Source organism: Papio anubis, chromosome 5, assembly GCF_008728515.1.
Source record: "Papio anubis isolate 15944 chromosome 5, Panubis1.0, whole genome shotgun sequence".
NCBI classification, from domain to species: Eukaryota; Metazoa; Chordata; class Mammalia; order Primates; family Cercopithecidae; genus Papio; species Papio anubis.
Genome location: NC_044980.1, coordinates 125299598 through 125315486, shown reverse-complemented (window position 1 = coordinate 125315486; position 15889 = coordinate 125299598). Strand labels below are relative to the sequence as shown.

The window sequence follows — 15889 nt, the reverse complement described above, 5'->3', positions numbered from 1 at the left end:
TACGGACGCTTCTCTTCCTAAGGAGAGTTCTGAACTCCCCATTTTATTCTCCGAAAGATGTAGCGACCTGTAAACTGAAGGCGGCTACTGAAGACTTACCGTCTTTCCCGCCCCATTGGGTCCAACCAAAATTGTAAGGGGGCTGAAGAAAGTGATAATTTGCTTATCTTTGTCCTCTATTCCAAAACTCCGCACGCCCAGAATGCTCATCTTTTCGATCCGGGACATGTTTGCAAACGTTTCTAATCTCACCGGGGACCTGGAGCCCACAAAGGCTTAACTGAGGCCGAAGCAGGGCGTGCACCGGACGTGAGACCCACGAATCTCAGGGTCAGGAGGATCCGGGCGGGGAGCGAGGCCACAGGACAGGCAAAAGATCCGGCCGGCCAAGAGCGGGAGAGATGGGGCGGGAGATGGCGCCTTTCCTCCCACACTAGCTGCTTTTCCCGCCGGTGGCGAGAGCGGAGGCGGGAACCAGCCAGGGGCTGCCCGCCGGGGACGCAAAGCAGTAGCCGCAACGCGACCCCGCAACCGCGCTCACTCACAGCTTCCCGCCTCGGCCGCCCTGTGGGTCACGTGGGTCTCTAGGCCCGCGCGCGTCCACGCCGCACTCCTAGGGCACGCCGGGAGATCGGAAGCCCGCCGTGCGTGCGCAGCTCCGACTTCCGGGTGCCAAGTGCAGGATGCTGTTGCCAGGGGCAGCGGACGTCCAGATATTTGCTGGGGATGGGCAACCTGGAGAGGTACTGACTTTTGGAAGGGAAGACCAAAACCTGTGACGGATGGCGTTTCTCAAAGCTTGACACTGGGACTTCTGGAATGGGGGGAAGGGGTGGTGTGGATTGGAGACCCAGGAAGGTGGTCCGTTCATGTCCAAACTATTTTCCTTTTCATTCCCATTCTCTAATGTTCGTATAGTAATTTCCAGTGATCACATAACATGTGATGACGCCATTGCAGTAGTGTTTAATGGAATGTGCGCATGTGTATTCCTTGTGCTTAGAAATATCAATTTTAATTTATAATTGAGTAAATGTTGATAATTATAACTCACGTACACGCTCTTTGAGGTCCCCGGTAATTTTTTAGTGTAAAGGCGTGTTTGAGACCAAAAGTCTGGGAACTAAAACTAAAAGCAGGCTGCAAATACGAAGAATGTAGGCGTAATCCATTCCGATCAGTGCTCCCAGCAATAGATATCTTTACAAATAAGGGAAAGAGAAGTTACCTGTCTCAGAAGTAACTGAGAATATTGCTTTCTTGGAAACAAACTTAATGGAGGGATATCACATGCAAGGGCCTAGAGGAACATATATAAAAATTACTGAAACAATAGTGGAGGACATTTAAATGAAACAAAAATTTGGAATTACTGTAGTGGTACAATTGGCCTCTGCCTGCCTTGGAAAAATGTAGGAAATGTTTCTCCAGTAACACAATCCCAAGCAAATAATTTACAGAACCTAGTACATAAATTTATGTGCCAAAGGATGCAAGTGGGGAACACGAGTGAGAAATAGTCTCTTGCTGTACCAGGTTTAAAAAACCTGAAAGTGTCAGTTATTACAACATACTTAAAATAACTAATGGAAGAAAACATTAAAATTATATAGGAATGTCTTACTTGGCAAAGCAAATGTAATAAAACAATGGGAAAAGACTAAAGCCCCTTTTTTACATTTTAAAAATTGTAAAATACACATAAAATTTACAGTCTTGGCCGGACACAGTGGCTCACGCCTGTAATCCCAGCACTTTGGGAGGCCGAGATGGGTGGATCACGAGGTCAGGAGATCGAGACCATACTGGCTAACACGGTGAAACCCGTCTCTACTAAAAATACAAAATATTAGCTGGGTCTGGTGGCAGGCACCTGTAGTCCCAGCTCTTGGGAGGCTGAGGCAGGAGAATGGCGTGAACCCAGGAGGCAGAGCTTGCAGTGAGTCAAGATCACGCCACTGCATTCCAGCCTGGCCAACAGAGCAAGACTCTGTCTCAAAAAAAAAAAAAAAATTTTTACTATCTTAACCATTTTTAAGTGTACGTTTCAGTGGTGTTAAGTATACTCACGTACAACCGTCACCACCTTTCAACCTCTACAAATCTTCTCATTTTGCAAAACAAACTACCCATTAAATAATAACCTTCTCCTCCCAACATCCTCCAACCCCTGACAACCAACATTCTACTTTCTGTCTCTGTAATTTTTTACTAAGTACCTCATATAAGTGGAATCATACAGCTTTTATCTATTTGTGACTTGGCTCATTTCACTTATAATGTCCTCAAGGTTCATCCATGTTGCAGCCCAGGGGTCCCCAACCCCCAGACCACTGACTAGTATGCATACCTGGCCTGTTAAGAACCTGGTGGCACAGTAGGAGGTGAGCAACAAAGGAGTGAACATTACCACCCGAGCTGGGCCTCAGATCAGTAGGGGCATTAGATTCTCATAGGAGCGCAAACCCTATTTTGAACTGCCCATGAGAAGGATCTAGGTTGCCCCATGCAAGGGATCTAGGTTGCCCATTCCTTATGAGAATCTAATGCCTGATGATCTGAGGTTGAACAGTTCCATCCCAGAACCATCACCCCACTCCTGTCTGTGAAAAAACTGTCTTTCATGAAACTGGTGCCTGGTGCCAAAAAGGTTGGGGACCACTGTAGCATATATCAGAATTCTGGTAGTTTTTAAGGTTGAATAAGATTCATTACAGTACACATCACATTTTGCTTATCCATCTATTGATGGACATTTGGGTTGCTTTCACATTTTAGCTACTGTGAATAATGTGGCCATATATAAATGGTGTACAAATGTCACTTCTGGACCCTACTTTCAGTTCTTTTGGGTATATACCCAGAAGTGGAATTATTAGATCATACAGTAATTCAACTTTTAATTTTTTGAGGAACTGCCATACTGTTTTGCACAGTGGTTGTACCATTTGACATTCCCACCAATAGTGCACAAGGGTTTCAATTTCTACATATGCTTGCCAACACTTGTTATTTTATGTTTTTTTGATAGTAGCCATCCTGATGAGTGTGAAGTGACACCTCATTGTAGTTTTGATTTGCATTTCAATAATGATTAGTAGCATCTTTCCATGTGTTTATTGGCCATTTGTGTATCTTCTTTGAATAATTGACTATTCAAGTGGAGACTTTTGTTTTGTTTTGTTTTGTTTTTTGAGATGGAGTCTGGCTCTGTCACCCAGACTGGAGTACAATGGCGCGATCTTAGCTCACTGTAACCTCTACCTCCTGGGTTCAAGCGATTCTCCTGCCTCAGCCTCCTGAGTAGCTGGAATTACAGGTGTGCACCACCACGCCTGGCTAACTTTGTGTATTTTTATTTTTTATTTTTTTTAATTTTTCTTTTTTTGAGATGGAGTCTTGCTCTGTCGCCCAGGCTGTGGTGCAGTGGCTGGATCTTGGCTCACTGCAAGCTCCGCCTTCCAGGTTTACACCGTTCTCCTGCCTCAGCCTCCCGAGTAGCTGGGACTACAGGCGCCCGCCACCACGCCCGGCTAGTTTTTTGTATTTTTTAGTAGAGACAGGGTTTCACCATATTAGCCAGGATGGTCTCGATCTCCTGACCTCATGATCCGCCCGTCTCGGCCTCCCAAAGTGCTGGGATTATAGGCTTGAGCCACCGCGCCTGGCCACTTTTTGTAGTTTTAGTAGAGACGGGGTTTCACCATGTTGGTCAAGCTGGTCTTGAACTCCTGACCTCGTGATCCACCCACCTCGGCCTCCCAGAGTGCTGGGATTACAGGCATGAGCCACTGTGCCCGGCTGAGACCATTTTTTAAAAGTCAGATTTATTGAAGCATAATTGACATACAGTAAAATTCACCCTTTTCCAGGGTATAATTCCATGAGTTTTGACAAATATAAACATTTGTGTAAACCACCAAGACCATTTAAATGAATACTGTGGATACTTGGATATCAGTAGGAAGAAAAAAGCAAATTTACACTTTATTTTACTTACCGCTGTAAGTTCTGGCGGATAAAATTTCAGAAAGATATTTCTGGAAGGAATAAAAGAAAAAGTGATAAATGTAATTACCTCTACTTTTAAAGGGGGATTTTATGACCCCAAGTAGCATAAGAAATTAGCAATCACTGAGATCACTGAGATAAGATATTGCTTGTCTCTGGTCTCAGCATGAAGTACCCAACATCATCTCTTACGCAGTTACCCTTTCTTAAAAAGGGAAAAAAGTTGAACTTGAATCTAATCATACCTTTAGATGTAACTTTCAGTTCACAGGAATTACAAGGATTAAGCTAACAGCAACACAGGGTTGGAAAAGGCAAATCCGGAAGGTGGAAACTGTTACAAGACACTGTCACAGGCTCTCAGGAGATCATTATCATTAAAACAAAGACTGTTGTAGATTTTAAAAGACTTATTAAAAAACATATTGTTGCAAATTAAAAGATTTGAGATACATACCACCCCAATGGAATGCATGGTCCTAGTTTGGAAACTGGTTTAGCCATAGATGTGTGAAGGAAATTGGGAGATATGTGGGGAAATTTCAATGTAGACTGGAAATTAGATAAAAAAAAATTCTCTGGGGCAGGCGGATCACGAGGCCAGGAGATTGAGACCATCCTGGCTAACACAGTGAAACCCCATCTCTACTAGAAATACAAAAAATTAGCTGGGCCTGGTGGCGGGTGCCTGTCGTCCCAGCTACTCAGGAGGCTGAGGCAGGAAAATTGCTTGAACCCGAGAGGTGGAGGTTGCAGTGAGCCAAGATCACGCCACTGCACTCCAGCCTGGGTGACACAGCAGGACTCTGTCTCAAAAATAATAATAATAATAGTTCTTGTTAATTTTATTAGGTATGATAATATTTTGCTATGTAAGAAAATGATCTTTTTTGAGATGCATATGGAAGTATTAGTGATAGTGTGTCATGCTGTCTATAATTTAAAATACTTTAGAAAAAAATAGTGAGTTGAAGGAAAAAAATGGATATGACAAGGTAACCAGGTTCCATTACAAAAAAATTTCAAATTTGTAACAATGGAAACTATAAAACTAAGATAAAAGCTCTAGGATTGGGGTGGAAAAGATTTGTAATAAAAATGATTAATCCTTAAAATTAAAGGGCAAATCAGTCAAGTCTCCACTTCTTAGTAAACTACTACTTCCAAAAAATATTTGGTTTCACTGGTACTAAAATTAATGAAATGAAAAATAAAACTACCATGAAATACTGTTTTATACCTAATAGCAAACCTCTTTATTCTTTGTTTTTTGTTTGTTTATTTGTTTTGTTTTGTTTTTGAGATGGAGTCTCGCTGTGTTGCCAGGCTGGAGCACAGTGGCGTGATCTTGGCTCACTGCAACCTCTGCCTCCCGGGTTCAAGCAATTCTTCTGCCTCAGCCTCCCGAGTAGCTGGGACTACAGGCATGCACCACCACGCCCAGCTAATTTTTGTATTTTTAGTAGAGACGGGGTTTCACTATGTTGGCCAGGATGATCTCAATCTCTTGACCATGTGATCCACCCGCCTCGGCCTCCCAAAGTGCTAGGATTACAGGCTTGAGCCACCGCACCTGGCCTGAGAACCTCTTTATTCTTACAATACTTTCTAACATATTTCTGCTTTTTTTCTGATATTAATACTGGTACATGAACTTTCTTTAGACCAGTATTTGTCTAGTACAGTAGTAAGTCCTTGCTTAATAGTATAGATTTGTTCTTAGAAATTGCAACTTAAGGGAAGTGAAACCAATTTTATCATAGGCTAGTTGATATAAACACAAGACAAGTTCGTAGGACATATTTTTGGTCATAAAAACATCATCAAAATTCTAAATAAAGATGAAAACACTTCTATTCAATATTAAGCATTGAAACAAATGTGAGCAATAGATACATTTAAGAAAGATTCATAAAAGCAAGTAAAATAAGTATTTACCCAACTATTCCAGTTCAAGTTTGCAGGTGGCTAGAGCTTATCCCATCAGCTCAGGGTGCAAGGTGGGCACCAGCCCTGAACAGGATGCCATTCCATCACAGAACACACACACATGCACACACAAACACGCAGCCTGGGACCATGTAGACATGCCAATTCACCTCACATGCACATCTCTAGGATGTCGGAGGAAACTGGAGTACCCAGAGAAACCCCACACAGACATTATGTACACACTCCACACAGACAGTGGCCTGGCCAAGAATCAACTATTATTTTCTCATGAATGTTATAACAAATTTATTCTAGGACCTGCTATATATCTTTGCATTCAACCTTCCTATGTCATTTTGCATTGTGTATCTCTTGAAAATAGCTGATAGATGATTTCTAATGCAATTTTGTAGTATTTGCCTTTTAATAAATGACTTTCGTCTGTTTTCAATTACTGTGATTGATGATAAATGTAGGCTTATGTCTTATTCCTGTGCTTTTTCTTTGCTTCTTCGTCTCCTTTCCTGCTTTGTAGACTATCTGAGCTTTCTTTATTCCTTGTTTTACTCTACTGATTTGGAAGATAGACATTCTATTTTTATTCTTTTAGTGGGCACTCTTAAATTTTTCACATTCCTATTTTGAAGTCCAGAGTTAATATCATTAGGATCCTTCTGAACAATACAAAGACTGTAAAACATGTCAGCTGATCACCCCCCACCTTCCACATTATCACTGTTTAGTATTTTTGTTCCTCATTGTCTTCAAATAAGAAACAAAGTAAGTGAAATCAGTTATTTTTAAACCAGCATTATTCATTTAGGTTTACCAGCATATTTATCAAACTCTTTGATTCCCACTGCTTCTGCATCACTTCTTCCTTCTGGGTTCATTCGCTCTCCATTAGCAAAACCTTTAAAGCCTGGTGCTAACGGACCTTCAGGGAAAGAAATCTGTCTCCCAGTGCTGATATTAAGATTAAACAAACTATTTTTGTGAAAGTGCTTATACATTGTAAAACCCTGTGAAAATATAAGAGATTTCTTTTTTCTGGCCAGGTGCAGTGGCTCACGCCTGTAATCCCAGCGCTTTGGGAGGCTGATGCGGGCGGATCACAAGGTCAATAGATCAAGACCATCCTGGCCAACAAAAATTAGCTCGGCATGGTGGCGCGTGCCTGTAGTCCCAGCTACTCAGGAGGCTGAGGCCGGAGAATCGCTTGAACCTGGGAGGCAGAGCTTGCCTGAGATCTGAGCCAGGATCGCGCCACTGCACTCCAGCCTGGCGACAGAGCGAGACTTGGTCTCAAAAAACAAAAAAAAAAAAAAAGAAAAAAAAAAGATTTCTTTTTTCTGCATTGAATATTTTCAGAGAGTGATCTGGTAAAATGTAACAAAAGCTATAAAAATGATCATACAAGTTCCTTAGCATAAGGGAAATTTTTTAAATTTTACACAGGTGTTTATAGTAGCATTGTTTAAAATTGTGGACAGCTAGAAACAACCCTAGTGCCTACAAGTTGGGAAATGGTGATGGAAACTGTGGTACATCAGTTTCATCTAATAGCAGGTAATCACTAAAATAATAAGTAGGAAAACTGTGTAGATATGTGAAAAAGAAATACTAATAAAAAAGATAAATACAGACTGCATATATTCACTGATTAAAACTCTGTAAAACTGTGTGTTAGTAAGGATTAGAAGATGTTTTTAAAAAACTGATAAATGCTATACCAAGAAATTCTGTGTTTATTTTCCTATAATGTTATTTATTCAATTAAAAAATCATATTAAAGGGAGATTGAAAGGATAGAAGTTCGAATAGAGTCAAGAAGAAAAAGATGTTATCAATTTACATTTAGTCACCATGAAAATTTTGGGGTATCATTCTCAATTGATTAGAATCAGTTCATGGAAAAGTCATTTGACCTAAGGACTACACAGTAAAAACCACAGTTATCAGTTTTAAAGACATGTTGCCAATGTGTTACCCACTAATAGAGATAAAAGTTTTAGGGCAAAAGGATGGATGTTACCCACCAGTGTAACTTTTCAATATTATTCAATGTCCTTTTTCTAAATTATAAAATTACCAACCAGTAATTATTTAAAAATCAAAGCACTAATTCCTTATTTCTTTCTATTTCCCTAAAATAATGTGGATTTTTAAAAATCTAAATGGTAGTTCACATTGCCTCAGTCTCTGTAGCTGAACTTTAAAGCTTTGCTCTCTTTTGCCCAGGAGTTCTGCCAAAGATGTTTTTGTTACTTCAGGCTCCCAGCTGCAGGTAAAAGACTCCTTGAGGCTGGGCACGGTGGCTCATGCTTGTAATCCCAGCACTTTGGGAGGCCGAGGTGGGTAGATCACGAGATCAGGAGTTTGAGACCAGCTGGTCAAGATGGTGAAACCCCGTCTCTACTAAAAATACGAAAGTTAGCCAGGCGCGGTGGCAGGTGCCTGTAATCCCAGCTACTCAGGAAGCTGAGGCAGGAGAATCGCTTGAACCTGGGAGGCGGAGGTTGCAGTGAGCCGAGATCGCACCACTGTATTCTAGTAGCCTGGGTGACAGAGCAAGACTCTGTCTCAAAAAAGAAAAAAGAAAAAAAGAAAGACTTCTTGAGTTTCCACAGTATAGTAATCTTCACTTAATGTCATCGATAGGTTCTTGAAAACAGACTTTAAGGGAAAGGATGTACAACGAAACCAATTTTACCATAGGTAATTCGATATGAACAAAGGTTACGTTCCTATGGCATATTTCTGGTCACAAAAACGTCATCAAACTTCTAAATGAAGACCAAACACTTCTAATATTAAACATTGAAACAATTATGGGCTATACATACATTTAGGAAAGATTCATAAAAACAAGTAAGATAATTATTTACCCAACTATTCCAGTTGAAGTTTGAAGGTGGCAAGGAGTCTATCCCGGTAGCTCAAGGTACAAGGTGAGCACCAGTCCTGGAGAGGATGTCATTCCATTGCAGAGCATACAGATGCACACACATAAACACACACTCACAGACTGGGACTGTGTAGACATGCCAGTTCACTTTGTGCGCACATCTTTGGGATGTGGGAGGTTGTGCAAACTCCACATAGACAATGGCTTTGGCTGGGAGTCGATTGTTTTTCTTATCAACAATATAATAACGTGGAACTAAGAAAAGTTATTCAAGGACCTGCTGTATTTACATTAATTCAACGAGTACAACAAAAGATAAATAGTTGTTGGGCCAGGTGCGGTGGCTCAAGCCTGTAATCCCAGCACTTTGGGAGGCCGAGACGGGCGGATCACGAGGTCAGGAGATCGAGACCATCCTGGCTAACACGGTGAAACCCCGTCTCTACTAAAAAATACAAAAAATTAGCCGGGCGAGGTGGCGAGCGCCTGTAGTCCCAGCTACTCGGGAGGCTAAGGCAGGAGCTTGGCAGTGAGCTGAGATCCAGCCACGGCACTCCAGCCTGGGCGACAGAGCAAGACTCTGTCTCAAAAATAAATAAATAAATAAATAGATAAATAAAAAATAAAGTTGTTGTAAGTGCCTGCTTGTTCATTTGGTTATTTATTCAACATATTTTTATTTCACTGTCTACAATAGGCTAGTCCTCAAGGATAAAGAGATCAATAAAAACCTTATTCTCAAGGAGCTCATAGTCTACTGGTGAAATAAAAAGGTGCCAACTGCATTACACTCATGGAATTCAAAGTCTTTTTTTTTTTTTTTTTTGAGACAGGGTCTCACTATGTTTCCCAGGCTAGTCTTAAACTCCTGGACCCGATTGATCCTCGGGCCTTAGCCTCCTGAGCAAAGCCTTTTAAATAATAATGGTAAAAACAATCATTAAGTTTTTCGATGTACAGTATTGTCATTTATTATTATTATTTTTTGAAATGGAATCTCGCTCTGTCACCCAGGCTAGAGTGCAGTGGCACGATCTTGGCTCACTGCAACTTCTGCCTCCTGGGTTCAAGCAATTCTTCTGCCTCAGCCTCCCAAGTAGCTGTGCTTACAGGTGCCTGCCACCAAGCCCAGCTTATTTTTGTATTTTAGTAGAAACAGGGTTTCACCATGTTGGCCAGGCTGGTCTTGAACCCCTGACCTCAACCAATCCACCCTCCTTGACCTCCCAAAGTGCCAGGGTTACAGACCTGAGCCATCGCGCCCGGCCACAGTATTCTTTTTAATACACTTTTTATTTTAAGTAGTTTTAGATTTATAGAGAAGTTTCAAGACTGTTAGAGTTCCAGTTTGCCCCGCACCCAGTTTCCCCTGTTGTTAACATTACTATGGTACAATTGTCACAACTAAGAAACTAATACTGGTACATTACTAAAATCCAGGCTTTTTCCAATTCCCTTAGTTGTGCCCATTGTCCTTTTTCTGTTCCTGAGTGTCATCCATGATACCACATTGTATGTAGTCATCATGTCTCTTAGAGGCCTCTGGCTGTGTCAGTTTCTCAGACCGTGCTTGTTTTTGATGACCTTAACAGTTTTAAGGAGTACTGGTCAGGCATTTTGTCTCCATTTGGGTATGTGTAGTGTTTGTCTCATGGTTATGCAGAGGTTACTGGTTTTGGGGAGGAAGATGACAGAGATAAAGTTCCATTCTTATCACATCAAATCAAAGGTACATGCTGTTAACGTGATGTTTCACGGGCACCATTGACTGTCATCGCCTAGCTGAGGTAGTGTTGATCAGGTTTCTCCACTGTGAAGTTACTCCGTTTATTCTCCCCTTTCCATACAGTTCTCTTTTTTAAAAAATCACTCTGTGTATCCCACTCTTAAGGAAGGGGGGTTATGTTCCGTCTCCTTGAGGGTGGAGTAGCTACATACATTATTTTGAATTCTTGGGCACAGGAAATTAAAATCATTAACTTTTCTTTGGAGTTTTGCATTAATAAAGCTCTTTCAAATACATTATTTTACAGGTCCAACTCCGAGACAGTTTACAGTCAGGTAGGGGAGATCAGACTTACAGAGGAAAAGTTAATGACATGAAAACTTTATAAGAAATTTAATTTTGTACACCCATGTTCATAGCAGCATTATTCACAATAGCCAAAGGATGGAAGCAACATTAGTGTCCATCGACAGACCATGGATAAATAAAACATGGTATAGACATCCAATGAAATATTACTCAGCCTCAAAAAGGAAGGAAATTGACACATGCTACGACATGGATGAATCTTGAGAACAGACATTATGCTAAATGATATAAACCAGTCACAAAAAGCCAAGTACTGTATATGAGGTACCTAAAGTCATCAAATTCGTAAAGACAGAAAGTAGAAGAGTGGTTGCAAGGTGCTGGGAGAAGGGGGACGGGGGTTGGGAGCTGTTGTTAATGGGCACAGAGTTTCAGTTTTGCAAGATGAAAAGAGTCCTGGAGATTTGTCACACAACATTATGAATGTACTTAAGGCTACTGAGCTGTACACTTAAAAAATGGTTAAGATAGTAAATTTATGTGTATTTTGCCACACTAAAACATTTCTAAAAGAAATACAATTTTGAATAAGAAATATTTTTTATAACTAGCCTTCCAATAAGAACCCACAGTTTTGCTGTAAAACAGAGGATGCAAAATGGTGCATTATGTAGTTGCCAACATTTGAAAAATCCAGAGATTATATATAATAAGCAGGATTTCAGGCTTCTTTTTGTCACTGTTGTTGTGTTTTTTTGTTTTTTGTTTTTGATTTTTGTTGTTTTTGTTTTGTTTGAGACAGAGTCTCACTCTGCTGCCCACGCTGGAGTGCAGTGGTGCAATCTCAGCTCACTGCAACTTCTGCCTCCTGAGTTCAAGCAATTCTCCTGCCTCAGCCTCCCGAGTAGCTGGGATTACAGGCACACACCACCACGCCTGGCTAATTTTTGTAAAGCCTTCTTTGAAAAACGGAATGATCTGGTAATGGGAGCCCAGGTGTGTCACCTGGCAACCATCAGCTGGAGCTGAGCAGCACCTGCCACCTTTAGATAGATCATGCGCGCTGTAGTTTCATGTGACCCCCACCAGCTTTGATGTGTTACACCCTGCCCATTTCACTCACTGGTCTTGAACTCCCGGGCTCAAGAGATCCACTGCCTGGGCTTACCAAAGTGCTGGGATTACAGGCATGAGCCACTGTGCTCAGCCTAATCTTTTATTTTTTGTAGAGATGGAGTCTCACTATGTTGCCTGGGATGGTCTCAAACTCCTGGGCTCAAGCAATCCTTCTGCTTCAGCCTCCCAAAGTGCGGGGATTACAGGCATGAGCCACCTTGCCCAGCCTCCTATGATAGAATTTAAGTACTCAGAACTTTGTGTGTTTAAGGTACTAAAATAACAAGTTATTTGGCAATTCCTCTGAAACTTTCACCTAAGCCCTAACTTCCTCAGTGTAACACAAAAGCGTCAGGGGGAATCAGAGAGAACTCTCTCGTATTCGCTGGGAAGAGAAAGCTCCTGCCAGAACTCAGCTTCTTTTCTGAGAACACCATTTTAAGAGCACTTTGACCAAGCCTATTGTGATTCCTACCTCACTCCTGATAGATTTTCTGAAGTGAGCCAAACTTCTGCAGTCTGAAGGAAACATTTCTCAATGAAAACATTTCTCAAGTGTGCAAATCAGACACGTCTAACCAAGAGTCCAAAACTTCAGCACAAACAAAACCAAACGTGGTACAAGAAGGCCGCCACTGAAATCCAAGACTATCTTTATCTTTCCAGTGCAGAGCTGGGATTGCATATGTATGAAAGGTGTGTCTACCTCCCAGCTGCCTCTACTTCTCATACACAACTACACCTAGCTTTGGAAAAGTGTTCTGGGCAACAGTTTGTGTTTGGTACCATCTGTTCTTGATGCTCAAGACAGGCCTGAAGTCAGGCTTCTAGGCTGCCAACATAGAGCCACTCTGGGATGCTCACTGAAGCACTCTATTAAAAACAATGGGCCACATACACCTCCATCATGTGTGCTCAGGCCAGGGAAAAAGGAAGTGTGTGGTCTAGGAGGGGGGCCTCATTTGCGCCTTTCTGGGATTACAGGTCTGAGCCTAAGGAACAAAGGCTGATTCCCCTAATTTCATGGCTCACCCAAGGTGTGAAAGGACACCTCCACCCTTATGGGACATAAAGGAGAGGACACATCCATGTATTATGTGTCTGTGACAGATATTTATTGGTTGCCATCCCAGAATCTATGTCCCTCTTACTACTGGGACCCCACATTTCTCAGCTATGCAATTGAGGTGAGGTTAGGGTCACTGGTAGCTCCAGGGAGAGCCAATCAGTCTATTCCACACCCTGGTCATAGTTCAAGGACAAACATGGGACCCTTGTCAGAAAGAGACTGAAATTGAAAGCTTTTGATTAAACAATCAGAAAAGCACCGCTTGCTTTTTCCTGCTGCTCATGAACAGAATACGTACAGATCCAGGAGTCTGGACGTCATCTTGAGACCTCAACAGGAAAGCTGCGCAAGGATGGAGTCAAGGAAGAGTCACTGAAACCATCAAAATGTGAAAGAGCCTCCATTCCTGGACTGTTTGGTTCTATGAGCCAATACCTTCCCTCTTTATCTTCAACCACTTTGGGTTAGGTTTTTAGTCACTGGCAACAGAAAGGATGCTAATCAAGACCCCAGTGAACAGAACTTAAACCCTCCAAGGCTTGGCAGTCTCCGTTTTAATCACTGTCTTCCCACCAATGTTTTCAATTTCAATTAAGACAGATTAATCTCACCACAGTCATGGTAGAACATAGCCGATCTGAAAAACATTCCCAATATTTATGTATTTTAGCATAAAATTATGTTTAGTGGTCTATCTTATACTTCTCCTTTTTGCACACATCTTTTAAGAGGAACTCAATCTTCTGATTTTTAAGAAATGCAAATGTGGGGCAATGACGTATCAACCCAAAGATTTTCTTTGTAATAGAAAATGTTTTTAAAGGGGGGAAATAGGGATTTTCATTATTAAAAGATAAAACTAAATTTATTTTTTAAGATATAGGGCATTGGAAACACTTAGTTTCACAATATGCCATTATTAGGCATTCTCTATCTGATTGTTAGAAATTATTCATTTCCTCAAAGACAGAGAATAAATTGATTGGGGATGCAGTCTTGTACTGTGCACTTTCTTTGCCAAAGGCAAAAGGAGAACATTTCAGAACCGTGAGGATGCTTCTACATTTGAGTTTGCTAGCTCTTGGAGCTGCTTACATGTATGCCGTCCCCACAGAAATTCCCACAAGTGCATTGGTGAAAGAGACCTTGGCACTGCTTTCTACTCATCGAACTCTGCTGATAGGCAATGAGGTAATTTTCTTTATGGTTCCTATAGTCTTTAAAGTGCATAGGTAATCATTTGTGATGGTTGCTTTACTATATATAGAGATCTGTTATAAATAATAAGATTCTGAGCATGTTAGTACATGAGTGATAACTACATCACCAGCAAACATTCCATTAAAAGTTGTGAATGCTGATGTGCTGTAAAAATGATTGTATTTCCTTTCCTTTCCAGACTCTGAGGATTCCTGTTCCTGTACATAAACATGTAAGTTAAATTATGATTCAATAAAATGATGGCATGAATAAGGAAATTTCCTATTTTAAGCTGTAAATCATTAGTTATCATTGGAACTCTTTAATTTTCTATACTATGTTTTCATATGGGTGGTTGTGAATGTCTGTACTTATAAATATGAGGAATGACTTTTTATCAAGTAGAATCCTTTAAACAAGTGGATTAGGCTCTTTGGTGATGTTATTAGTTTGCCTCCCAAAAAGCATCGTGTCAGGGATTCTTTCCAGAAGGATTCCGCACTGAGTGAGAGGTGCCTGCTAGTCTCTGTGCGGTTCTGACTAGGGTCTTTCTCACTCTAATGTCTTTCTGAAAGTAATAGCAACTCAGAATTATATTTTTAGAACCATGATCAGTAGACATTAAAATATATAACAAATGCCCTATATTAATAATTTCTGCATACTTAAATAATTATGACTATATGATGGTATTATATGTATTTGAATATGTCCTGGTCATATTAAAATGTAAAATATATAATTTTATTAGTCTAAATAGAATGAAACTACCAACTAGAACTGTAGAAACACATTGATGTGAGTTTAATGTATAATGTATTACACTTCCAAAACATTTTTTTCAAGTTACATAATTAAGTTATATCCTTTATAAAACTCCTCAGTAATCTTATAAGCTTCATCTACTTTTTGAAAATTTTATCTCAATATGTGGTGGTTTGTTGCCTAGAAAACAAACAAAAAACTCTTTGGAGAAGGGAACTCATGTAAATACCACAAAACAAAGCCTAACTTTGTGGACCAAAATTGTTTTAATAATTATTTTTAATTGATGAATTAAAATGTATATATATTTATGGTGTACAATATGATGTTTTGAAATATGTATACATTGCAGAATGGACAATGGACCAAATTTTTATACATTGTTTTGATTATTTGTGTTTTAAAAATTTTCCTCATTTAGCACCAACTGTGCACTGAAGAAATCTTTCAGGGAATAGGCACACTGGAGAGTCAAACTGCGCAAGGGGGTACTGTGGAAAGACTATTCAAAAACTTGTCTTTAATAAAGAAATACATTGACGGCCAAAAAGTAAGTTACACACATTCAATGGAAACCGTGTTTGTCTGGCTGTGCCTATTTCTATGGAATTGACAGTTTCCTGTAATATCCATTGTCATTTTTCTTTTTTCACAGAAGAAGTGTGGAGAAGAAAGACGGAGAGTAAACCAATTCCTAGACTACCTGCAAGAGTTTCTTGGTGTAATGAACACCGAGTGGATAATAGAAAGTTGAGACTAAACTGGTTTGTTGCAGCCAAAGATTTTGGAGGAGGACATTTTACTGCAATGAGAATGAGGGCCAACAAAGGGTCAGGCCTTAATTTTCAATGTA

The 15889-nt window shown here is 40.5% G+C and overlaps 3 protein-coding genes across 6 annotated transcripts in view; 1 reads left to right on the top strand and 2 right to left on the bottom strand.

The window, feature by feature from the left end:
• RAD50 (RAD50 double strand break repair protein) overlaps nt 1-624 on the bottom strand; it is an 86773-nt gene extending 86149 nt beyond the window's left edge. Inside the window, exon 1 of one of the 3 annotated variants that reach the window (XM_009209045.3) lies at nt 100-624. In XM_009209045.3, the coding sequence (XP_009207309.1) occupies nt 100-228 (129 nt within the window). In that variant the 5' untranslated portion in view covers nt 229-624. The remainder of the gene's footprint in view (nt 1-99) is intronic. The other 2 variants (XM_009209046.2, NM_001169034.1) reach the window with 2 other exon arrangements.
• Nucleotides 625-649: 25 nt separating this feature from the next.
• IL5 (interleukin 5) lies at nt 650-15811 on the top strand. Of its 2 annotated transcripts, none has more exons than XM_031666031.1 (4): nt 650-743; nt 14471-14503; nt 15458-15586; nt 15692-15811. In XM_031666031.1, exons 1-4 carry the CDS (start codon nt 684-686, stop codon nt 15788-15790), a joined length of 321 nt encoding a protein of 106 aa, XP_031521891.1. In that variant the 5' UTR covers nt 650-683; the 3' UTR covers nt 15791-15811. The 2 variants fall into 2 exon arrangements, with proteins under 2 accessions (XP_031521891.1, NP_001162229.1); NM_001168758.1 differs by lacking the exon at nt 650-743 and adding an exon at nt 14167-14262 and having other exon boundaries at nt 15692-15790.
• Nucleotides 3871-15889, bottom strand: part of LOC101014638 — a 141697-nt gene continuing 129678 nt past the window's right edge. Inside the window, exon 4 of the mRNA XM_031666786.1 lies at nt 3871-4040. Within this exon, the coding sequence (XP_031522646.1) occupies nt 4027-4040 (14 nt within the window). The 3' untranslated portion in view covers nt 3871-4026. The remainder of the gene's footprint in view (nt 4041-15889) is intronic.